The sequence below is a fragment of the Trichomycterus rosablanca genome, chromosome 26 (assembly GCF_030014385.1).
Source record: "Trichomycterus rosablanca isolate fTriRos1 chromosome 26, fTriRos1.hap1, whole genome shotgun sequence".
Taxonomy (NCBI): domain Eukaryota; kingdom Metazoa; phylum Chordata; class Actinopteri; order Siluriformes; family Trichomycteridae; genus Trichomycterus; species Trichomycterus rosablanca.
The window spans coordinates 17,563,242-17,587,241 of record NC_086013.1 but is presented as its reverse complement, the minus strand read 5'-3'; the positions used below and the strand labels follow the sequence as shown (position 1 = coordinate 17,587,241).

Genomic DNA, 24,000 nt, shown 5'->3' with positions numbered 1-24,000 from the left:
TGAACAATGGAAAATGTGAATAACTGTGAGTGTGAGAGAGTGAATGACGGGACCCTCACACACCCCGTCCTGCTATTGTAGAAATATGAGCTGATAAATGATAAAATAGTACAAATAATTCTGACCTTTTATCAGCGTTCGTCTGTGGGAACAGCACCGAAACGTCCCTATTTTTGTTGAGTCATAAAATCCCAACCATTTCCTTTCATTTTAATTTAACTTATATAAACATTCACTGCAGGTTTTTTCTTCTCAGTTTGAATTCTGTGGGGTCCTCACTACAGTAGGCATACTCTTCGGAGGTATTAGGGCATCATTCCTTTATCCTGGTCAGGGTTGCAGAAGGTCCGGTTCCACCTGGAAGCACTATGCAGAAGGTAGGAACACCCTGGACAGGGCGCCAATCCATTGCAGAGCTTCGGCCATCCCACCTATTCTCAGACGTAGCCAATCACGCCTGTCTGGATGCCCAGTTGGCTGATAGCACAGCTGAGATTTTAACCCGGGTCTCAGCAGTGATAGCCTAGCATAGTGATGTTCTTTTTCACATTACTTAGCAGACCGGTGCACGACCCCACCACCCTGGACAGTTCAAGCACTCAAGCTCAAGGAGGGAGGGTCGAATAGGGTTTCGCCTTACTGCTGGTGCAACAGCGACTCCTGCTGTCTGTTCAAGGTGCCAGTAGAGGACGAACAGAGCACAGCGTGAATCCCTACATGGTTCGGCTCTCTAAAAGACTCCATCACTGGTGTAAATGCGTCACCGGCGACTGCACACATCTCTAAGGAAGACGGGTGCTAGTCTGCAGCTCGGTCAGTGTGTCAGTGGTGCAAGTGTAGTAGGGGAATTGGAAATGACTAAACTGTGAGGAAAAAGAAATCAAACACTGAGCAGTTTGATGTAAAAGATGGTTAAAAAAAAAGTCCAAAAGTATGTGGACACCTGGTTTTGAGCACTCCAAAACATGCTCCCCTTCGATGCCATAATAGCCTCAAAATAGTGTAAAGCTATAAATTACAAAGACAAAAGCATAACAGATCTGAGCGCATGTGAAAGTTTACTTTGGTCTCTGAATTCAGTCATTTCCGAAAAAAGAAATTCGGAAATGACTGAACATGATTACATTGCATTTTGTTGGATCCGCCTCGGCTGTCGCCAGTCGCACATGTGTAGTGATAAACAAGACTGTGTGTGTATGGTGTGTGTGTGACCCTGACCACAATAAAGGTTAGTTTGGAGCAGAATGGGAGGAAGGTGGTGTCGTCTGTTGTCCGGGTTCCTCCGTTCCCCTAATTTGTTTTGTTTTATTCCTCAGTGTGTTGCTTTCCTGACCTGGAAACACTGCAACTTTAGCTACTGTACACACACACACACACACACACGCTCACACACACCTGATGACGTGTAGCTTCCTGCTGTGTGTGTGTGTTTTACAGAATATATACCCTTTATTAATGTGGCAGACTGGGCATCCTGGCATGACAGATTTTATTTGTGTGTTTGTACATGTTTGTCCTTGTGGTGAAAGTGTGTTTTTTTATGTGTGTATTTTTAAGTGTGTGTGTCCATGTATGTAAAAGTGTTTGTGAAGGCGTGTGTGTAATTTTGTTTGTGTCCATGCATGTAAAAGTGTGTTTGTGCTTGTGTGTGTATTTTTGTTCAAGTGCGAGTGTGTGAGTGTGTGTGAGAGTTGATTCAGGGTGGAATGATGGAAAAGCTCTCAGTGAAACAATGAGTGTTGATTAGAAGAGGAATTTATGGAGGGTTTGATCTAGGGGTCTGACCTGTAACCCCTGACCCCTCTTATCTTGTGGATAAGGGTTTTTATTTCTGAGCAAGGCGTCACGCTGGGAAACTGAGACGAAGGTCAAAAATAAAGAATTAAGGTGACTTTCAGGGATTTTTGTGTCCTTCATGAATCATTACAGCCATTGACATAATAATATATATTAAAATAATTAAAATAATAAATAAATGATGCTAATACATTTGTATTTATATATTTGTATATTTCAGAACTTGTTAAACCGTTAAAGTTTTTAAGGTCATTCATTTATTTATCTTTATTAATAATTTTAAGGCTTTTATCTACTCAAGAACCTTAAAATCATCCCAAATGTCTACCCACATCAAACATCCAGCAACATGTAAACAAATACAATAAATCCAACACACGGAATGATGAACAATGCTGCCACCTGCTGGACACACCGCGCCTTAACATCCATTCATTCATCCATGTTCAGTAACTGCTTTCTCCTGATCAGGGTCGCGGTGTAGCCGGCAGAACACAGAAGCAGGGTGAACTGACTCCCTAGACCATCTGCCAATCCACTTACTCACACTTAGGGCAATTTTATAAGGACAAAAGTATTGGGACGCCCCTTCTAATTTTTCAATTCATGTGTTGTAGCCATGCAAGCGAGAGCTCGCTAGTGAAGCGTGTGAGGTCTGAAGCTCAGATACTGAAGATGCCCATGAAGGTGGCCTGAGCCGACAGGACCAGGTCAGCAGATCTGCGGGGGACGGAAAGTTCCAAAACGGAGCCCGACTCCAGGAAGTGAACGCCTAAGAGAGAGAAAACACACACACACACACACACACACACACGCGTCACATTTTTAAGTTTATTTATGAGCTAATCACAGGAAACCATTATGCCACTGATCTGAGATCCATTGTTATTACTGGTAATCTTCTTTCTTCGTGTATCCCAGCTTGTTTGGAGGCTGGGATCAGAGCGCAGGGTCAGGCATTGTACACCCCTTCCCCCCGGAGCACACAGGGTTAAGGGTCCAACAGTGGCTTCATAGCAGAGCTGGGATTTGAACTCTTAACCTTTCAGCTGATAGCCCAAAGCCCTACCCACTAGACGCCCACTTTCCCAGTAGTAGGTTAGTATGAATCATTTTTCTGGATTTTCCCCTTTATCTATTTTAATTTAGTCATATCCGGTTCCAGTGAATCTGCTAATGCTTGCACAAACCCCGATCTGAGAGCCCCCCCCAACACATGTCCAATCTGTGGCGCTTCTTATCGCCTGCCAGTGTTGGGTTCCCCTCATACAGAGAGTCAATGCTAAGCTCTGTGTACCCCATCACCACCCACCCACACACACTCGCACGGGTGCCTGAACCAGACCAGTCCCAGAGGAAGAAGAGACGCCGTCCGGCCGGATGTGTTCATACCAGCACCACACACACCTACATGGCAGTCCTTTCCACCAATAAAACACACTTCCACATGAGGGATGGTAACGAGTGTGTATGGATGTAGGAGACGCCGGAGCCTCACCTGCAGTGTAGCACGTGTTGTAAGGTTCGCTGACGTTACTGGGCATGCTCTTCAGGCACTTCATCAGCTTCGTCTCGGCGCTTCTCAGACGCTTGGTGATCACGTGACCCATCAGCCAGGTGGGGTCCTTATAGAGGACCTAGAGAATATAGGTGATAGTCCTATAGCAGATGTCTCTATACAACATGTACATTGTACATCATATAGTGTCAGAATCTATCACATGGGTCTGATTGGAGCCTATCCCAGCTTTTCAACGCAAGGCACACACACACATTCACGTATAGGGCAATTCAGTGTCTCCAGTTAACCTGACTGCATGTTTTTGGACTGTGGGAGGAAACCCACACAGACACGGGGAGAACCCAGACCGCCCCGCCTGGGGAACAAACCCAGGACCTTCTTGCTGTGAGGCGACAGTGCTACCCACCGAGGCCAGACTCACATGAGCCAAAATTCTTTCATTAATTAGTTCATTCATTGTGTCTTTTAGCACAATTTTATCCTGGTCAGGGTTGCAGTGGGTGTGATTCATTGGGCGAAAAGGTAGGAAACACCCTGTACAGGTTGCTAGTCCATCACAGGGCAAACACACACACACACACACACACACACTTAGGGTAATTTCTAGCAGCTCCAGTTGTTCTGACTGCATGTGTTTGGACTTGTGGGAGGAAACCCACACGGCCACTGGGAGAACATGCAAACTCCACACAGAAAACACCATGGTTGCTTGGCTAGGGAATCGAACCCTGACCCCTCCTGTGATGTGACAGCGCTACCCACTGCACCACTGCGCCACCCCCAGATGATGAAAAGTCATGTGAATACCTGTAAGACGACAGCAAGATTAAAACCAGATGGATGTGATGGAGAGAAGCTTGGTGGGTCACTCTTACCTGGCTGTAAATGAAGTATGGGCCCTCAGTCACTACAGTGATGGAATCCCCCGAGACCTTCAGCCCGGCGCCCTGGCTTCGCCCGACGGCCCAGATAAGCACAGTCATATCCTGCTCATCTGAAAAAAGTGACATAACAGAAAAGAATCCAAAACCTCTGGATTTATTTACATTTTTTTAACTATATTGAAGCATTTCTGTTATATCCAGTAGCTTGTGGTTGACGGTGGAGATACGTACCATAAGACTGAGTGGAGGAAGGAACCAGCTGCAGGAAGGTGCGCTGCTCTGCTGGAAAACAACACAAACACTAAGCTCGGTAAAGAAAAGCAAGGATGTTCAGTTCACCTGGAGTTTGGAGGGTATTGAAGGTGTGGGTGAGTCAAATAAATTACCAATAACCTACTCAGCTACTTACGCTAGCCCAACTTTGCTGAGATCTGGGTTAGAATCTCATCAAGGCAAGGCAAGTTTATTTGTATAGCACCTTTCATACACAGTGGCAATTCAAAGTGCTTTACATAAAGAAAAAAATTTATTAAAAGCATTAAAACATTCCTGAGATCTAGAACCTCAGAAAGATTTCTTGCAAACATTTAGTTACAATTAAGAGAATATGAAATTCAAACAAGAGAGATAAACAATTAAGAACATGAAAAATTAAAAGAAAATATTGTAAAATATACCCTACAATTTGGGAAATATGAAATTAAAACAAGAGAGATAAGCAATTAAAACATGAAAACTAAAAGAAAATATAGTAAAATATACCCTACAATTTAGAATGTACACTACTCTATAAAAAGAATTATTAAGAGCATGAAAAACTAAAAGAAATATGGTAAAATGAGGGTAATAGCAAAAAAATTTGAGCTCAATCATAGGCACAAGAAAAAAGAAAAGTTTTTAACCTGGATTTAAAGATTTCTACATTTGCGGAACATCTAATATCTCCTGGCAGTCTGTTCCAGTTATATGCAGCCCAACAGCTAAATGCTGCTTCACCATGTTTAGTTTGGACTCTGGGCTCAACTAGCTCATCAGTGCTATCAGCCGACTGGGTGCCTACACAGACATGATTGGCAATGTTTGGTGTGGGGTGGCTGAAGCCCTGCGAGGGATTGGGGGATTGTCCAAGTCCCATTCCAGACATGTAGAGAAGCTTCTAATGCTTGTGCATCAGTCTGATGCAGTTAAACTAGCCTTATTTATAGGAGCATAGAGTTATGATGGATGGATGAAGAGTGGATGGATGTGGATTGATGGATGGATGGGTGATAGATTGATAATCGGATGGATGTATTGTTGGATGCATTAATGGATGGATGGATATATTGATATTTGGATGTGGATGGATGGATGGATGGAATGAGGGAAAGAGTATCTTACTTTGTCTCCTCTGTCTGGGTATCTTCTGTGAATTCACGTCCCTTTTTCCTCTGTTTTTTCCACAGGCCAGAGTCATCTGCACCTGAAAGACATGATACACTTACTAACTGGAACTACACTATATGATCAAAAGTATGTAGACACCTGAGGGTTAGCTCGTTGAAGATTCCATTATAAACCCTTATCCTACAGGTGTACAGTGGGGTTGGCTCTGAACAGTTTCTTCACTCTTAATGTTTAATTTATAAGTGTTTCACATCATTAGTATTGGTTGAGCAGGTCTCTCATTTTGGATATATCATGAGAAGAACCAGTTTACTGACAATTAAGGTGAAAGACAACCCAGTATGAAGCCTGAAGACCCAAACAGTAGACTTATATTAATAATATAACAATACTACTAATGATACTATAATTATAATAATAAGGATTATAATGACATACTATAATAATAAACTCTTATTAATGATGTTTATAGTAGTAAGAAGAATAACAATAATAATAATAATTTGTAATAGTCCCTGTTAGTGCCTCATTTAAATTAGGATGGCACAGTGAGTAATCTGTTATGCTGAAATGAGTCCAGAGGACCAGGGTTCCAGCCTCGACTCCTAAAAACTTGAATGATGGTGAACAGGCAGCTCTAATTTGCCTCTTGTTCTAAGTGAGTGTGTGTTGCCCTATGACTAATGAATGGCAAATGTAGTGATTGAGTGGTTTATGCATTAAATCATAATAAATGAAAGAAATCAGCAGCTTGAAGTCAAAATATTAGTATTAGTATTTTATTGCACTCACCCACCCCTGAGCAGGAGCAGTGGTAGTTACTGCGCTCCTGTCTGACTCTGTCCAGCTCCATCAGGATCCAGCTGTGGGTCCAGTACAGGTGGAGAAGAACCACGAGACAGACGATACACACGAGAAAACACAACACCACACACTTCTGCATGGCAGGAATCAGACACGCGCTCTGCACTTCTGTGCAGCAGGTTCGGGCTATAAAACCAGCGTCTGAGAAATCTCTGTTCTTGGGAAATAGCATTTATTCCAGGAACTTTCACTTTCGTAATGTCATCTGAGGGCTGTGAGGGGAGGAACGCCTGGATTACTCACATGCGGCCAAACAAAGGGCCTTTCAAACTCAGTTGCCAAGGACAATTCCTAAATTACTGACTAATCAATGTCTGACACAAGCATGCAAACTCACTTGCATCCAGAGGACATTTGGAGCAGCCAATTCACCTTCGACATGTTTCTGGGAAGTGGGAGAAAACTACAAACTAAAAAGTACCGGGAGGAAATTCACACAGACGCAACAAGTACTTGAAAAACTTCTCACGAAATTCCTGAACCCAACTGTGCCACCATGCCACCCTATTACTAGTACTTCTTCATTTATTTCTGTGGCGTGATGCCGGATTTTTCCAAGAGTGGAAAAACCAGAAGGGACAGGCCCACGATAGTGCTTAGCTTTCAGCCTGGACAGGGCGCCAATCCATCACAGGACCTGCTGAGATGTGAACCCGGATCTCAGCGGTAGTGGGCTAGCTTAATAGACCACTGTGCCACCCGATTGCCCGGCCAAAACACACAAACTCACTCATAAGGAGGGCAGGCCACATACTTTTGGCTATATAAGATACAATCTGGCAACCTTAGTCATAAGTCTATGCATTAATGATTATTATTTAGCACGTTGTTTGGTTTAAACTGCTGTTTTTACTTCACCATTCGTGTCAGGTCATACTAAAATCAACTTCACATGCAGAGGAAATTATGACTACAAAAAAGGGAACTGTTAAATTTACTCTTATGCATGAAACAATGTGAAAGTCGTGTTTTTTTCCTTAGAAAAATCCACAGTAAAAATAAAAACAGCAACCAGAAGTAAGAAATCACCTCAGTTCCTCACCAAGGTCCTAAAAGTACCGTCACAAATTAAGAAATGTTAAAAGAACAAAGAACAGCAACTGAAAGCCAGTCTGTGGCCTTTGCACGCGAATTAATACAGAACTAGAAAACAAAAATGGGACGGGAGAGAGTAAAATCGCAAAAAGAAAAATCAGTATATTAAAAAAACTTGATCAGGTAACGAGAAGGAAGATATTAAATTAATTGATCAGTTGGTTTCAGAACAAAACCGTTTTTATTTAATCATTCAAGGGGAATAAAAGTGGGCGCTCAGGTGGCGCAGCGCTCTATTACACTCGCCCACCACAGCTGAGACCTGGGTTTGTATCTTAGCAGTGCTATCGGCCGACGAGACATCTACACAGACATGACTGGCTATGTCTGAGAGGTGACTAAAGCCATGCGATGGATTAGCGCCCTGTCCAGGGTATTCCCTCCTTGCAGCCAGTATTTGCTGGTAGAACTGGACCCGTCGCGACCCTGACCAGGATACAAAACACCCACCTACAGTATGTTCACCATGTAAAAAAGTCCATTTACTTTTAGTATTATTTTTATTTAATATTAAGATAACTGGTCATTATACAAAACCCAGCATTAAAATCAGCCTTAAACCTACAAACAGCAACATCAATGATTTTTAAATTCTCATAAAACATCTTAGGAATATAAACAGACAATAATAATTAACAATTAACAATTATAAACAATGCTAAAGCTGAAAAAATACACATTTAATTCATATTAATTCAAGAAAAAAATCATGAATATGCATAAAATAATGATTTCACATTCCTACTCCTCATTGATAGACCTGAAGCCCCAGAATTCGGTGTGAGACAGCCGGTCCAGGTCCCAGTCTCTCTGCACTCCTCTGTCTGCTGTCCCTGTCACTACAAACGACATCATTGGGTTTCCACCAGGAGCGAGATCCAGCAGAGATCTGAAGTCTCCAAACGCCTGCATGATCAAGAACGTGTGTTTTTTTTAGGGTTTTATTTATGGAACCGATGTTGGCCCATATAGATGAACTTTGTGGGTATACAAGTACTGACTGTAGTCTATTTGTTGCTCTGTACTCTTTGTGACCCCTTATTATTTGGGTGGTGGACCGTTATCAGCAATACAATGCCAATAACACAGTGATAACATGGTAGTGCGTGTTGCAGGTGCAGCAGTGTTGTTGGGCTCTTTAAATCCTGTTTAAATGTACTGGCCTTTTCATCAGGAACACATACCCTGTTGGTTTTATATTTCTGATGGGAGCGCTGTTCTCCTTAGAATTGACATTGAGGTGTTTAAAATCCCAACACTGCTGCACCTGCTACACTCATACCAGTATAACACACACATTACAGTGCTGAGAATGAGACTTTCTAGGTTTAACTGCGTCTCTCTACCAGCTCCATTAGGTCTAATCACTCTCTGTAACACGAATGTAGGAAAACGCAGTACCTTTGGTACCAAGGTGCCAATATTTAGGTGCGCTGGACTCGGGGCAGCATAGCGAGGACTCAGCGGGGTGCCTGGGGGATTTAGGTCCTCAGTGTCAGTTAGCTCCTCAGCTACAGGATAGCAGCTGGTCTCTGGTGAGAAGCTGAACGTGGAGCCCCACCACTTCTCCTTCTTCATTCTGGTAATATAAACATCAACATTACCACCATCATCATCATCACTGAACTTTACACTTCTCCCCACCTTAATTTATTCCTAAATTATGCATTAGGGTCTGTCTGCATATCAGAAACCTCAAGGGTTGCATCATTGGGTTTATATATGTTTACAGAGTCCATATATGGAAATAAAAGTGTCATTGAGTCCATATATGGGAATAAACGTGCCATTGAGTCCATATATGGGAATAACAGCATGTCGTTAAGTCCATATATGGAAATAAAAGCATGTCGTTAAGCCCATATATGGAAATAAAAGCATGTTGTTAAGTCCATATATAGAAATAAAAGCATGTCGCTAAGTCCATATATGGAAATAAAAGCATGTTGTTAAGTCCATATATGGAAATAAAAGCATGTTGTTAAGTCCATATATAGAAATGAAAGCATGTCGCTAAGTCCATATATGGAAATAAAAGCATGTCGTTAAGTCCATATATGGGAATAAAAGCATGTCGTTAAGTCCATATATGGAAATAAAAGCATGTCGTTAAGCCCATATATGGAAATAAAAGCATGTCGCTAAGTCCATATATGGAAATAAAAGCATGTTGTTAAGTCCATATATGGAAATAAAAGCATGTCGTTAAGCCCGTATATGGAAATAAAAGCATGTTGTTAAGTCCATATATGGAAATAAAAGCATGTTGTTAAGTCTGTATATGGAAATAAAAGCATGTTGTTAAGTCTGTATATAGAAATAAAAGCATGTCATTGAGTCCATATATGAAAAAAAAAAAACAAGTCATTGTGTCCATGTACATCTATCGGGATCCCGCCGCAGCATTTGCATGTCTGGAAGCTTTACACGGCTTGGCTCCGAGCTATATCGCAGACCTTCTCTGTGTTCACTCCACTCCACAAGCTCCACGATCTTCCAACCAGCTTACCTATTCCACGCTCTCAAAATGAGGTTCAAGGGTGACAGTCTTCCACTTTTCATAAAGGAGTCCCACACAATAGATGCATTTAAGTTAAATTTGAAAAGTAATTTGTTTGTTTTTTTGGCATTTGAATCCATTTGTGGTTTTATTTGATTTACATGTTTATATGTTGGTGCGTATGTATGTTGTTTTGTATGTATGTTAATTATTTGTTAAATGTTGCATAGTTGAGTGGTATTTATAACTGATTTTAATGTTTTAGCACTTTGAGATTTGTTTTCAAATGTAAAGTGCGTTATAAATAAAATGTATTATTATTATATATGGAATTGAAAGTTTAATTGAGTACATATATGGAAATAAAAGTGTCATTAAGTCCATATAAGGAAATCAAGGCATGTCATTAAGTCCATATATGGAAATAAAAGCATGTTGTTAAGTTCATACATGAAAATAAAAGCATGGCATTGAGTCCATATATGGAAATAAAAGCATGTCGTTAAGCCCATATATGGAAATAAAAGTGTCATTGAGTCCATGTACAGAAATTTAGGCATGTTATTGGGTCTATATATGGAAATAAGAGAATAACATTGAGTCTATAAGAATGGCATTTGGGAGGTGCCGTGGTAAACCGTAGCACACTAGTGACCTATTCGAACCCTAGATCTCATAGGTGTGCAGTGGGTCTGCACAGACATGATTGGTTATGTCTGCGGAAGGTGGGATGGACAACCACCTGTTTCTCTTGTTTCTTACTGGTCTATGATGCTCTGTTTTCTCCTCAGTTCTCCTATATGCTGAGTAACTGCAGTCACTTGTCTCTCTGCTGCGTCTCCCTTCAGTCTCCGTCCTCCCTTCCTCTTCCTGCTCATCAGCTGTGATGGAGTGGGCAGATTTTCCAGACAGAGGTTTGATCTTTTCGTTCCCCTCACCACTGTATAATCACACACCTGGCCAGGTGAACACAACACACACCTGCTCTGATTAGATTCTGACCTACACATTCAGCTAAACCCTATTTATTACATCAGTTATTTTAAACAATCTAAAAGGAAGAGGCATCCTGACCAGTTCAGGCGGTTCCCTGGGGAATGTGTTTACTGGACTGCTAAAGGAGGGTTCGATCCCTGGAGATTCCTCACTACCAAGAGAATGACAGACACTGTTTGTTGAGACTGATCAAGACATTTATTAGTCAAACTCTTAGTAGTTATTAGTTATAACGCCTTTATTTGTCATATATACATATACAGATGTAAAGTACAATGAAATTCTGGGATCAGAGCGCAGGGTCAGCCATCGTACAGCGTCCCTGGAGCTAAGAGGGTTAAGGGCCTTGCTCAAGGGTTAAGGGCCTTGCTATACATTTTTAATTGTATAACCTTGGATGTTGGACTATTTTCTCCCAAAAAGCATCATTATACTGAGTGAGGGGTGAGTGATGGAGGATCCTGGAGGGGACACACACCCCCGTCTCATACTGCCGGTGCACCTCCCGGGATCTCCTGCAGGGGGCAGCACAAGAACAGCAATTTACCTCAGTACGTTCATTTATTAACAATTTATTCAGAATTAGTTTAAAAGTGAGATTATACTTTGCAAAACTAAGAAACTGGTCGCTTTGCTCCGGTTCAGCTGGTTCGGTTTGGTGCAGCTGAAACCCGTTAGTGCTCCACTGGTGCCACATTGATCCGGGCTCAGGTAATATCACCTTACCGTTAACCGTTAGCTTAGCCTGTTTACCTGACGACTTTTGATGACTTCTATATATTTTATATTGTATCGCTTTTTCTCAAGTATTACTTCATTTAAATAAGGTTAACAAGGAATATCTAAACACTTGTATTTCTACTTCTAACTATTATAGTATATTATTATAAATTAACGAGTGCTAATTAGCTAGCGAACTGACTTTTAGTTCTGACTTGGGCTCGAGCGCTTCTGTCAGTTAGTCTAACACGCATGCGCACTAAGGTTCAGCGTTTACAATACGTTAACATATTATACTGTTTTCTATGTTAGTCTTTAATGTTTAATAGCATATAACATGATCAAAATTATGTGGACAGATTGCATTGCATCCAAACACATTGGCATTCATAAGGATTCAATGCATCCATGCTGCAACACCAACCTCCAATCTTCTGAAAAGCTTTCCAGTAGATCTTGGCCTATTACTGCAGGGATTCACCTCTGTTTAGCCTCTGGAGAGGACAGGCACTAATGCTGGGTGATACCAACTGATCGGCCAATACATCTATAGTGTTATTCAAAAGTTTTGTACAAGGAACAAACCTAAATATTGGCAGTAATAGACTGATAGTGCTGCACTTTACCAGCATAGACCAGACTGTTCAACCTCTCACTAGCTCTAACTAGATAGATAAATAGAGATAGATACTTTATTGATCCCAAAGAAATTTAAAAACTAGTACCAGTTTATTGAATTGGTTAGGCATGGTATGCACCATCTACATATGTATGCACTGCACATGACTGCACTTTATTATTATAATGATCATTATTATTGCTGTTGTTATTGTTATTATTACTGGTGCTTGTGTGGTGCAGCAGTAAATATCCTAGCCCACTACCACTGGGATCCAGAGTTCAAATCCCCAGTGGTGCTATCAGCCTGGTCAAGCATCTACATTTAGACCCCTACGTTAGCTATGTCTGAGGGGAGGGAAAGTGGCCGAGGCCCAGCGATAGACTGGCATCCCGTCCTGGGTGTGTGTTACTGGCATTGCGTCCATTGAGTCCAGGGAAACCGGACACACTGCAACCCTGACCAGGATAAAGTAGTAAAAACATGAAAATAAAAGGAAATGGAAAAAAAGTATTAGGCAAATGGAAAATTTCCACCTGCAAATTGTAATTTTATTTTTATATTCTGGTCATCTACTTTTCTGTAAATATTAGTAACCAGGTGTGAGTGAATAAGGAGGAGTTTGGCATGTTCTCTCTATGTCTGCCTAGCTTTCATTTGGGTACTTGATACCCTTCCAGAAGGTTGGTGTCCATGCTCGAAATTATTGTGTCCTTACATACTCCTAGCTGCCTTAAACTATCCCTAGCCCTAAGAAAGTATGAAGAAGTTTGGTATGTTCTCTGCTGTCTGCTTAGGTTTTCTTTAGGTACTTCAGTTTTCTCCTCAACAGACTAAGAACTAGGTGTAAGTGAGAATATTGACATATCTTTTCTGTGTCAGCTTGGGTTGCATTGGGACACTCCGGTTTCCTCACAGAAGATGGACTGAATGCTCGGAATAGTTCTGGGGTGTGAAAGACTGAGTGGACGGGTGAGTGAGTGAATGTATGTGTATGTAATCCCCACTTTTAAGGGTGTCTTGTTGAGGGAGTATTCTTGCCTTGCGCCTAGAGGCTTTGTGTAGCACAGAGCACACCGCGACCCTGGTCAAGACAAAGCGATTAGTAGATAAATAAAGATAAATAATTGAATGAGAACTGTGAGGTGGGGTTAGTTGTTTGTTTTCTTCAATCTGGCAACCCTGAGCTGTCCAGCCGCGCGCTGCTCTGTGATCGCGCGAGACAGGAGGATCTGCTGGGCCGCACGCGAGGACCGAACTTACCGGTCACTTTCTCCTCCATCAGCCGCTTCTACCCTTAATTTTATTCTTTTTTCTCTCTCGACCCCGTAATTGAAACCGTGATGAAATTAAATAAAGTTAATTCGGCTTTTCCGCTCAGTTAAATGTGTTTATCAGGTCAGACGGTTGGGTTTTTCTCTCCCCCCTCGGTTTTCTGCTGTGTGACGGATTCAGGACCGTCCGGCTTCGTCTGACGTGTTTTTGGTTAGCAAAGTGGCTAACAAGTTTATTTCTGAGGTAAAAGTTTCAAATATGTTCGTGAAATTGACGCTTTAGGCGATTAACGTGTCGCTTTATGACAAATTCGGGCCATTTGCTGAGTGTTAAGGTCCAGAAGGAAAACTTTTCGGACTAACTTTTCTGCCCCCGGTTGGGATTTAACAGCGCTGGATGTTCGTTAGCGTTAGCATGCTAAACAGGTGCGGCTAGTCCAGACACCCAGAGAAATAAACACCTGTATTTGATTGAGATTTTTCTCTATATCACATTTTTCTGCCTGGACTTTGGATTGGATCGTTTTTGCAAGTGGTGAGTAGTGATTTCCCTCATGCACATGTAGAAGTGAACGCAGTATGGACTAAATGTACTGGTTTTACTTTGCAAATCGTGTTTTATTATTAATATGTAAGGAGTGAAACGCTTTTTTATTTGCTGGAGAATGTGTGGATAATCTGCAGTGTTTTTGTAATCCCTGCCAGTATATAAATGACTTATAAATATTATTAATACCATTACTCAAGTTGGTAAATGCAACTTTAAGACATAATTTATGTATAGAATTGTGCTTTTCTACATGCCTCAATGACAAGCTGTGGAATATTTTTATTGTTTTGTTTTTGGCATGATTAACCCTTAGTATGGAGCATTTTATTCAGCAATTTCTAATGCAGTTTTATGTCTGAAACACTAACACGATTGTTAATCAATGACTGACTGTTAGGGGTAAGTTTTGACATCATAAGACCCAACCAATTTCTATTAGTGTCGATGCTGTATCATAACAACTGATCACATGTCATGTCAGCTGGTACCTTGTGAGGTCAATTGTGAAAAATATTGTTTTTATATTTGATTGATGTGCTGCAGTCTCAGCTTCATGCCAGATTCATGATGTAGCGTGTTTATTTCACAAACCTTTTAAATCAGATAAAGTCTGATAAAGACTGAACTGAAATATTGACACAAGCAGTTTCATCACATCCGCATTCCTCATGTGAAATAGATTTCGGTATCTGCAAACATTCCTTATCAGTTAACACTGTGTGTGTGTGTGTGTGTGTGTGTGTGTGTGTGTGTGTGTGTGTGTGTGTGTGTGTCGTTTGATTTTTATTTTTTTTATTTTTTTTATTGCTTTCATGCCATTTTCTCCACCTAGAATGTTTTTCCGTTTGCTCATAAACTTTTCCCTTCAGTGTTCTTTTCTGTTTCTCTACTTTTCTGTTTCCCTGTTCCTTTTCTCACATTTCCTCTGCTTTTATTCTTTCTAAATCATTCTTTCTCTTCTCCCTTTTATCCTAATTCTTGAATGTTTTGATCATTTTCTCTGTTACTTTAGCCATATGTTGACATCTCTTCCTGTTTACTCTCTTCTCATCTTATTACATGTCTGTTATTACTCTGAATGTATATTTTGTCTTTAATTATCTATTCTCGTTTCTTCTTCAGTATCTACAGGGGTTGGACAAAATAACTGAAACACCTGGTTTTAGACCACAATAATTTATTAGTATGGTGTAGGGCCTCCTTTTGCGGCCAATACAGCGTCAATTCGTCTTGGAAATGACATATACAAGTCCTGCACAGTGGTCAGAGGGATTTTAAGCCATTCTTCTTGCAGGATAGTGGCCAGGTCACTACGTGATGCTGGTGGAGGAAAACGTTTCCTGACTCGCTTCTCCAAAACACCCCAAAGTGGCTCAATAATATTTAGATCTGGTGACTGTGCAGGCCATGGGAGATGTTCAACTTCACTTTCATGTTCATCAAACCAATCTTTCACCAGTCTTGCTGTGTGTATTGGTGCATTGTCATCCTGATACACGGCACCGCCATTGGATGCACATGGTCCTCCAGAATGGTTCGGTAGTCCTTGGCAGTGACGCGCCCATCTAGCACAAGTATTGGGCCAAGGGAATGCCATGATATGGCAGCCCAAACCATCACTGATCCCCCCCCATGCTGGGGTTGTGTGTTGTGTGCATTGCAATATTTTGAGCAAAACTGTGCTCTTACCCTGCTAATTGAACCTTCACACTCTGCTCTTACTGGTGCAATGTGCAATTAATGAAGATTGGCCACCAGACTGGTCCAATTTAGCCATGAAACCTCCCACACTAAAATGACAGGTGTTTCAGTTATTTTGTCCAACCCCTGTATATACACTGTGAATACTAATATTCGCTAATATTCACTCCAGTCTTTCTTTATTTTATTAGTCTGATTCCCTCCTGTTTTCTTCTAGGCTTTCATCTTATCTCTTTTCTTAACTGACCTTGACTCTTCTTACTGATGTACGCAATTATTCCTACTTTTTTGTCTTTCACATAAGATGTCCCTTCTTGTCTTTATTTAGTTTCTTCCTTTTTTGTTTTGCCTCGTCTTCTTCCCTTAATCATCTTACTTCTCTTTTTCAGCTTCTCTTCTCAGCTTTTTTCAGCTTTCTCTTGGTTGTCCCTGATCCTTACTGTTTGTGTTGCTTGCTGCTGTCACTTTATGAATCCAGGCTCCTGAATCATTTCCTGCTTTTCTATATTTTTTCATCACTTCTTTGTCTCTTACGTAGAACCGTGGTGCAGCATGTAGTGTGGGTGCTGCACAGCACCAGGGCCCTGGGTTTAAACCTTTTCTTATTGCCATGGTCACCTTCCAAAAACATAAAGAAAGTGGATTAGATTTCCTTAATTATTAATTAGGTGTGGCACCCTTTCTTAGATTGATGCCTGGTCCAGGTTATATTCTTGTCTTGCATCTAGTGTCTTCATTATTCCAGACCTATTGTGATCAGAATTAAGTGGTTATTAAAGATTAATTACTAAATGAATGTTCTTTGTCTCTTTTTTCCTGTATGCACCTCATGTCTCAGTTTTTATGTTTACCTCCCAGTGCTCTTTAAATATTGACCTTTTTTCTCTCTCTTCTGTATTCACTTATCCTGTATTACCCTAATTTTCATTCTTTTCTTACTTGTGTCACTGTCTCTCCTGTCATCTCTTTCTAAATCCACAACACTCGAGTTTATTTTAAATCTTGAAATAGCTTTTTGTTTTTGTCTTTTGTTCCACATGCCCTTGCCTTGTCTTCTCTCTGCGATTCTTCTCTTTGCGCCTCACACATCTCCGGTTCCTCCTCTTTTGTCTGTACGGTCGTGCCTCTCAGGTGTGTTAACGTCTGTGTTTTGTGTGGAATCTTCATTTCCTTCGGGCGAGTTGGAGTTTGGTGAAAAACTCTTAAGCTCTGAATGTGAGAACTGAACTCGCAGTCTGTGGTGCATGATTACAGGGCAGACAGGAGGATTACAAAAGCGGTGTCACACAGACATTCCTGAGGCTCACAGCAAAATACCAGAATCTCTCTCTTTCCCCTATTTCTTTTTCTTATTTGCTGTTGGTGTGCAGTCTGTAGCAGGAAAACTTATTTTCCTTCTCTTTCAGTTTCCAGTAATTCTATAGATGAGGTGCAGTCATGTGATGAGATGTTGACTTTGCCATATACAGTTTTATATTGTTGTTTGTAGTCATCGATTGTTGATAGTGATCCAGGCCTTCTTGTCTTGAATCAGTGCCTGTCCTCATAAATGCTGTTCTAAATAAGGGACAATAAAGCTCAAATCTTAGACTTACTCCCAAATCTGTTTAGTCTGATTGATTTTTGAGAGGCAGCTCCAATTCCTTTAATAATTTGAGGGAAAACCTCTCACATTAAACAGCCTTATTTGAGATTCAAAGTTTCGATTACACCACATGATAAACTTGATGATTACTGCACTTGATGTTGTGTTAGATGCTGTACAATTAAAGGAATAATGTTAGGAATGTAAGGAATGAGGTTTTGTGCCTCTATATAAAGAAAAGAGCCAAAAAACTGTGGCTGGAAAAATGTGATTAGGTCTCTGCTATTGACTCCCAAAGCTCAGTGCAGACTATGATTTATAGTTAAAGAGGTTGAATATGATGTGCAAAAAACTGCTGGTTAAGTTTTCATCCCCAGCTGTTTCCACAGATGTTTTCCTTCCTGCATGTTTCCTAAAATGTGCATTATTTTATAAACATGAACTTTGTTTCCTGTTCTGAAGTTGCTCTTCTGAAGACGATTGTTATGTTTCTTACTGTTGAATAAAATACACAACTGACAATTTTTAGCATAGGTCCAAAAGTATGTGAACACCTGTTTTAATTATTGACTCCGAGCGTCTTCAGCCACACCCACAAGCTTTCAGCTGTGTGGCAGTGGGTTGTGGAAGGTCCCTTCCTGCACTCACAATGTCCTGAACTCACTATTAGACTTTGCTCTACTACAGACTGGACTAAAAGCTGGACTCAAATTCTATATGCTTTTCTAACTTTGGTTAGAAATAATTTTATTTTTATGTATGGTTTGTTTAATCTAATTCTAATTCATCGTTATCCTCCAGGCCGCCCACGCAGGATGGAGATTCCTGCTAAGTCTGGTACCTCTCAGGGTTTCTTCCTTGTAATTTTAAGGGAGTTTACCCCACTTCTGTCACCCTCGGGTGCTCATTAGGGGGTTTTGGTTCTGGATTTTGTAATGTTGTTTTGAGATAATGACTATTTTAGAAAGCGCTATACTAATAAATTTGACTTGACTTGTGTGGAAAGCCTTCACAGATACATGAAGGTCGTTCTAGTCACAAAGAAGGTTCGGAAGTTTCAGAACTGGATGTCCAGTAAGGTCAAAGTCAGGTGTCCACACCCTTTTTGGCATGTAGTGTTTGTCCCATATTATTGAAACGTCTATAATGGTATTAAATTACATTTGAGGTGGTAATTGAAGCCTCTTTATACCAGATCCTTCTCCTTTACTGCTTTACTGAGACTGTCGTTTCTTTCTCAGTTTTTTCTGTTATCTGGTCTTCACACGTCAGGTTGAATGTTCTACAGGTGCGTTAAATTCTGGACATTCTTGTTGGATTTGATTTTGATCTCCTCTCACACACTCACTAACTGAACATGACAATTTTGTTTTGATTTACAGCCAGCGCTTAGTATTTCAGCTGTGCTAGTTTACCTGTCCACAAGCTTTAAGGGTGTGGGGGTTTATGTTGTTTTAAATGGGGGGTCTGTTCGGAGTTTGGTATGATTGCTTCTTGTGGCATTAAATCTTTGCGACCACTGGTAATGCCTTTATAATAAAATCTGATCTGAAGCATTAATATTAAAAATCTTGTTTATTTTTCTGTGACCTGAATAGAAAAATTTGTGTATAGTTTTCCCTGCCAACTTAGTTTTAGAGATTATAACCTGTTTATGAAAAGCTCTTTGTGGGTGCTGCTTTTATGTAGAAAATAAGATTAGTAGTGCCCACAAGGTGCCAACAAAATGATCAGGACAGTTATGGCTTAGTGGTTAAGGTTAAGGTTGCTAGTTCAAATCTCGGGTTCTGCCAGGCAGCCACAGTTGGACCCTTAAACATGTTGCTTTGGATAAAGTGACTGCATAACTTTGTTATCCTCATAGCTTCACTAGTAAACATAAAAAACCAGGGATCAGACAGCACGTGTGTTTGTTAATCGCTTGCATTTGGGTTAAAGGGGAACTTTGTGTGTTCATTTTGGTTCGGCAGGACTTTTAAAAGGCTATAAAGACGGAGTTTAGTAATTTAGCGAGCGGGTTAGCATGGAGACACACGGAGAGCGAGAGGCCGAGACAGAATGTGCTTTTGATAGAGAGATATAAACAGAGGAACAGACGAAGGAATGATGTGACTGAATCTGAGTCACCTGCTGTAATTGCGTAAGCCTGCATGTGTTTTGAAATTGGCTTCAAAATGTTTGTAATGCCAGCTATGTGTGTTATGCAGGGTGTGTGTGTGTGTGTGTGTTTGTGTATTTCAATCCTTGCGTGCTTGTTTCTTTCTTGTGTTTGTTTTGGTGGATGTTGCCCGGCTGGCACCAGTGGGTTCAATTCCTTATGGTTTGTGGGCTAAGTTTATGGCAGATATTTAATACCCTGAGTTCCCTCATACACACACACACACACTCACTATTCCATACTTTTTTTAAGATGCATTCCTGACTAGCCCACCCAGTTCTCTCATACCAGTTTCATTAAGCCTAAAATACACTGACACGTGTTGGCGAGAAACCAAATAAACACTCCAGATTTACTCAATCAGCCAAGACGTTTTCTTTCCCTCTTAGTTTAGTAAATTGCCACCAAACTGCTGCTCTCACAACCTCTTGTGACAAGGGGCTACGGGCTAGTACATGCCCTTCCTGTCACAGTGGAATATTTCTACAGAGCACATCTAGAGGAGGACGTTATACTCCCTGTATTCCTTCCTAACTAGTGCCAGCAGGAATTACTGTCTTACTTTCGCTCCCTGTCATATCAGACAGATGACACCACTGAGATTTGAACCCAGGTTCCCGGTGGTGGAATGTTATCAGATTCCTACGCACACGCCACCCAAGACGTTCTGATGAAGAGTTTTGCTTTAGAACGTAGAGGTTTCGTCCACTTTCCGGAAATAAAGGTGACGAAGGAAAGTAAAACATAGAAGCAATTAACATGATTTAATTTGGGGAAAAGTTGAAGTGCTTCCACATCCAAAAATAACCAACCAAATCAAAACACACAACAAAATACTAAATAATAATGTAGCTCTAAAACGGCCCGCTGCAAAACAAGAACGCTGAATATTGTTTTTGCTATCATATCACGAATCCAGGCCCTTCCTGCTGCGAGTCGACGGCACAACCAACACCGTTTCACCCCATGTGCTTTTCAGATGTTTTGATTACTCAGAAATTCTAAAATTCCTGTTTTTTTACTTAAATACTTTTGATCATTAGATGATTAGGAATAAAATACATTGTTTGTGTGTGTGTGTGTAAAATTGTGTCCACATTCTCAACCTCTGCCTTATGCACAACCTTTATGCTGAGCAAGAAGGACTGCCGTATAACACACGAACCCTCCGGCACGTGGGAATCCGTTAGGCTCTTTTTGTCACTAGCCGGTGTTAGATTCCTACATAGAGCCGTAACAAACAGCGCAGTTGCAGCCGCAGTGCGGTGATACCTAAACGGGCTGGAGACGCCACTGATACTCAGTATTAGGGTGTACCTGGGTCTCGGCAGTGGTGGTGGGCGAGTCTAATAGACCACTGTGCCACTCTGGTGCCCAGTCATTATGGCTTGCTATGGTTCTTGTTACTTTGGGATAGGGATTGTGTGTGTTTCTTATAACGTCTGGTTTGTTCAGTCCTCTGACGTGTGATTTGGCTGCCTTTCATACGGCTCATCCTGTTAAAGGAAACACCGGTTTTGCTCACACACACACACACACACACACAGGTCCACACCTATAAATATGAGTGTATTGTACAGTAAATAATCTCTGTGAGATCTGTGTGGGGTGTAAAACTAATAAGAGAGAAGTTAAACCCAACACCAGCGCCTCAAGACTTTCTTGTCTACCTGATAACCAACACAGGTTTAGGGATGGATTGATTCTGTGGGTTAAATACAAATAAAATTAATTTCTAGCAGAAGTAGAGAGTGGAGCTTCTTAACTCTACAGAGAAAGAGCGCTGATTTGAAACGCACCCCATCCCACCCTCAGTGTAGCGCCAGCTCTGTGTACCGCCACATTTAAAGGTTCGAATCCCAACAGAATGCATTTCTATCAGCATATTTTATCAAGCCGGGCGGTGTTAGTAAGAATTGTCGCTGTAGGTGAGACCGAAACGTGTGATGATCCTTAAGGGATCTTCCAGCTCTGTTTCTTCTCATCTGAGTGTTTATTTAGATTTTTGATGATGGTATTCATGTCCTCCTGTGTGCCGAGTGAAACTGGGATTTTCAAAGCCGCTCCTGTTTCCGCTCCTTCAGGTGCTGAGAGCTGATTGGCCGGTGATTGCCATGGCCTCTTCGGTGAAGGTGGCGGTTCGCGTGCGGCCCTTTAACAACCGCGAGACAAATCGTGCAGCAAAGTGTGTGATTCAGATGCAAGACAAATCCACCTGTGAGTTTTACACACACACACACACACACACACACACACACACACACTCTCGAACCAAACGAATCTACAGTCAACATGATTCAAACCTAAATAACTGTGAACACTTAACACACACACACACTGATTTGCAGTTGTGCTAATGTTGCTTATTGCTTGTTTTCCCCCACCGAGCTGCATGTGGAGCAACTGAAATGTAAGTGCACTGATCAACTAAGCAAGTCCAAGGCTGTGTTCAGAATCACCTACTACACACTGTACGCTGCTCACTGCTCCCCATACTAGTGTGCACTATAGGATCGAGTAATCGTACCGTGGGGCAGACAAACGTATGATGGTCCGTCCACTTTATTTAATGCCGTGTTGAAACTGGCAGTACTCCACGAGGATAGCTCTGGGGTATCGGGGTATACTGTATACTGCATACTCATTTGGTGCCCCACAAGTGTGCTAGTAGTATGTAGTAGGCTATTTCTAACACAGTTTTTGGGGTGATTTTTATCTTTATTTTTGCTTTTGAGTCCCCCGTTTTTGTTTTTTTATCTTCTTTTCATCCACATTTCACATCAAAACTAATAATTCTTGTTGTTTATTTTAAGTATTAAGTACTGGACTTTATTAACCCCAAACTCTCGGGTATAAAAAATAAAATTAAGAACCACAGGTTGCTTTTAAGGTGAATTTTGATGATATCAGAAGGTGTAGGAAGGGAGGAGAAATCTATTTGAACTTTTGAGAGGAGGATCAAATCAGCTCCAGATCAGAATCTACCATTTCTTGTATGAAATATGAATATAACAAGTATATAAATCATATTTTTGGTTCTTACTAGTGCAAACCTACTTGAGAGCTCACCAGGGAAAATACTAAATAATTTGTCACACTTAAATCTAAAAAATTGTTTATAATTTGATTAAAATAACATACACTTAAGATACAACCTATGTTCGGCCGTATAAATAGCCTAAATGTGCCGATACGGCGTTAAACATGAACAAACAAACAATCTAGACTTTGTGCAATAGTAGATATAGATTTGTTACAGGTATTTGTTCTGGATTTCCTCCCAGTCTAGTCAGTTCCAATTCCTGGTTGTGGAATTGATCTGATCACCACACGTCAAATCTGCTGCAACTTCTTCTCACCTGTCAGTGTTGGGTTCCCACACTACAGCCAGCCACGCTAAGCTCCATGTGGCCCCACTCGTGCAGGCGCCCAGAGTTCAGGAGGTCGCATGTCACAGCTGCACCAGGGAGACGCGCTTCCCGACCTTCCCTCCCTCGGACACGACCCATTGTGTCTGTGTGGACGTTCGGCACTGTTGTGATTTGAACTGGCACGTTTCAACACTCCACGGTGGTGTGCCAGTGCTGCGCCCTGTTTGTTACGGATTTGATATTAAACTGAAGCTTTGCTATGGTTTTTAAGCTCTTGCTCTGGTGCACTGGCACACATTCTGTTACACACTCCTCCTCTTACCCAGCATTTCCAGCATTCTTCATGATGTGGTTCATTACCGTACCCTCCCTGCTCTCATACACTTCTTTTCCTTTTCCTTTATTTCCCACCCTTTCTCCCCTCTCTCTCTCATGCCCTCCCTCTCTTTCACTCTCTATTTAAAGAATCTGCAGGGTTGGCAGACTGTTTGGTTTGACCCCCCCCCCCCCCCCTAACCCTAACCCCCCAGTACAAACACAGAGCTGCGTGTGAGCCCAAGTCCCGGCGTCCCATTGTTTCCCGGCTGTATTTCATTCCTCCGTTCTTTCATCGCTTGTTTCCGTTAAACGCTTCCTCTCTCTCCACCAATCCAACACCAGCTTTGTAGTTAAGCACAGACGCTTTGCTATTATACGAGAGCCATTAAAGCTGATCTGGGATCAGATGGAGGAAGGCAGACAGTGACTGAGTGAAGGAGGCCCACTTTTCTGCTCTATAGGCTGTAAAATGGCTTTCTGTGGAGAGGAAATAAAGCTCTGCTGGGGTGTTTGCAAAGACGAGGCGACGTGGCTCAGTGCTTTACAGTGTACACACAAAAATCAGAACATGATCAAGTGTCTAGAGCTGATGGATTTAGCGGTGTGGATAACTAGGTCAACTGGGATAATAAAATTACATGTTAATTACTTAATTTATTT

General features: G+C 41.3%; 3 protein-coding genes across 6 annotated transcripts in view; 1 reads left to right on the top strand and 2 right to left on the bottom strand.

The window, feature by feature from the left end:
* Window positions 1–2,037: 2,037 nt before the first annotated feature.
* On the bottom strand, window positions 2,038–6,753 carry tnfsf13 (TNF superfamily member 13). Of its 4 annotated transcripts, none has more exons than XM_062988878.1 (6): window positions 6,386–6,753; window positions 5,584–5,659; window positions 4,435–4,485; window positions 4,195–4,313; window positions 3,296–3,434; window positions 2,038–2,569 (listed from the first exon to the last, which is right to left on the bottom strand). In XM_062988878.1, exons 1-6 carry the CDS (start codon window positions 6,623–6,625, stop codon window positions 2,460–2,462), a joined length of 735 nt encoding a protein of 244 aa, XP_062844948.1. In that variant the 5' UTR covers window positions 6,626–6,753; the 3' UTR covers window positions 2,038–2,459. The 4 variants fall into 4 exon arrangements, with proteins under 4 accessions (XP_062844948.1, XP_062844946.1, XP_062844947.1 ...); XM_062988876.1 differs by having other exon boundaries at window positions 5,584–5,665; window positions 6,386–6,750; XM_062988877.1 differs by having other exon boundaries at window positions 4,435–4,482; window positions 5,584–5,665; window positions 6,386–6,749.
* A 978-nt stretch (window positions 6,754–7,731) lies between these two features.
* LOC134303559 (protein INCA1-like) lies at window positions 7,732–11,940 on the bottom strand. The gene is made up of 6 exons (XM_062988996.1): window positions 11,650–11,940; window positions 11,437–11,559; window positions 11,123–11,195; window positions 10,811–11,004; window positions 8,950–9,127; window positions 7,732–8,454 (listed from the first exon to the last, which is right to left on the bottom strand). The coding sequence occupies exons 1-6, from the start codon at window positions 11,739–11,741 to the stop codon at window positions 8,290–8,292; spliced, it is 825 nt and encodes a 274-aa protein (XP_062845066.1). The 5' UTR covers window positions 11,742–11,940; the 3' UTR covers window positions 7,732–8,289.
* A 1,673-nt stretch (window positions 11,941–13,613) lies between these two features.
* kif1ca (kinesin family member 1C, a) overlaps window positions 13,614–24,000 on the top strand; it is a 31,718-nt gene continuing 21,331 nt past the window's right edge. Inside the window, exons 1-2 of the mRNA XM_062988944.1 lie at window positions 13,614–14,192; window positions 21,736–21,868. Coding sequence (XP_062845014.1) covers window positions 21,766–21,868 — 103 coding nt within the window. The 5' untranslated portion in view covers window positions 13,614–14,192; window positions 21,736–21,765. The remainder of the gene's footprint in view (window positions 14,193–21,735; window positions 21,869–24,000) is intronic.